General features: G+C 37.4%; 1 protein-coding gene across 1 annotated transcript in view; it reads right to left on the bottom strand.

Annotated features, from left to right (window-relative positions):
• LOC104537938 (focal adhesion kinase 1-like) overlaps nt 1–1,324 on the bottom strand; it is a gene marked incomplete at its 3' end in the record, with an annotated part of 10,769 nt that overhangs the window by 5,953 nt on the left and 3,492 nt on the right. The window contains exon 2 of the mRNA XM_010180962.1: nt 348–514. Coding sequence (XP_010179264.1) covers nt 348–514 — 167 coding nt within the window. The remainder of the gene's footprint in view (nt 1–347; nt 515–1,324) is intronic.

Consider the following 1,324-nt stretch of genomic DNA (forward strand, 5'->3'; position numbering starts at 1 on the left):
AATCACATTTCTCCTACTCAGTCTATATCTAAACACAACCACTACTTACCAATATTTTCTTGTTTTCATCTAAGTAACAAGATTTATCCTTGGAAGTTTTCAGGGGTGTACTTATATGACAAATAGAAATAGGATTCCTATCCTGTAACCCTAAGAATGACAAAATCCAAGATGGTTCCCTAGATAAATCAGAAGTTTTGCAGATTTTTAGAGCAAATAACAAGATTTGTGCTCCTACTTTATGCATCCTCTAAATTCCAGGTTACATATCCGTGTTTTCATTTTTAATGACAAACTAAAAAGACTTCTATGACCGATTTTGACCCTGAACAGATTTATGCTCTTACTTCCATTCTTCCGGAGGGTGGGCCAATTCAAATTTCTCTCTCACGTTGGACACCCCCATGTCCAGGTGTAGCCAGTGAACCTCCTCAGACTGCAGGTGACTGAGCCGTAACCCGTAGCAGGCCACGTTTTTCACTTTGTGACTGTCCACAATCTTCTGGATTATGCCCTGAAACAGAGAAACACACACTCCTTGTAAGCCATAAAAAGCAATAAATATATTTTCTAAAAATTCTACAGTGAGGCTTTAAAATGTCACACTTTTATGTCATACTCTATACAAAATACTAAGCGATAAAGCAGATATCACCTTTACTAAGAATTTATTTAAGAATTTGATAATCAAGAATAGAGCATTAAGAATAAATTAAGAATACTGAAATGTTTCAGACAAACATTTACAGTATCTGAAGTTTTACGGACACGGCTTCACAAACCATCAGTAAACACCTTTCCATGCATCTTCTCAGAATGAAGCCACTATTCCCTCTATGTAAAACAGAACAACATAAAAGCCAAAATACCAAAAGCAGATTTGTGGATGAAAGCAAGGTCTATTTCTTCAAACAATTCACCAGTGGCTTTGAAAAGTCCCTCTCCATCTACAATCGGAAAATCATCTTAAGACTTTCATCCTATTCAATAGTGCCCCGGCATCCAGGATCTGGGAGGTCACATCACAGCTCCCTGGTTTCCTTCCCTCTCTTCTACTCACTCATTTGCTCCTGAGCTTCAGCACAGAAATAAAATATATAATAGAATATAATAAAATGAGGCGAGAGAAATAATTACTTGGGAAGATTTTTAAACAGAACAAATGCCCTACTTGTTTGTCCTGAGGTAAACGTCAAGAGTTTGAGGATCTCTTGCATGAGAAATGAACATTTAAAAAAATAACGACAACATTGCCGTTTCCCTTCCGTGTCCGACCTTAGGAAGGTCCAACACACAGTAACTCAAATTCAAACACGTCAGCGGT

The sequence above is a fragment of the Mesitornis unicolor genome, unplaced genomic scaffold (assembly GCF_000695765.1).
Source record: "Mesitornis unicolor isolate BGI_N332 unplaced genomic scaffold, ASM69576v1 scaffold17773, whole genome shotgun sequence".
NCBI classification, from domain to species: Eukaryota; Metazoa; Chordata; class Aves; order Mesitornithiformes; family Mesitornithidae; genus Mesitornis; species Mesitornis unicolor.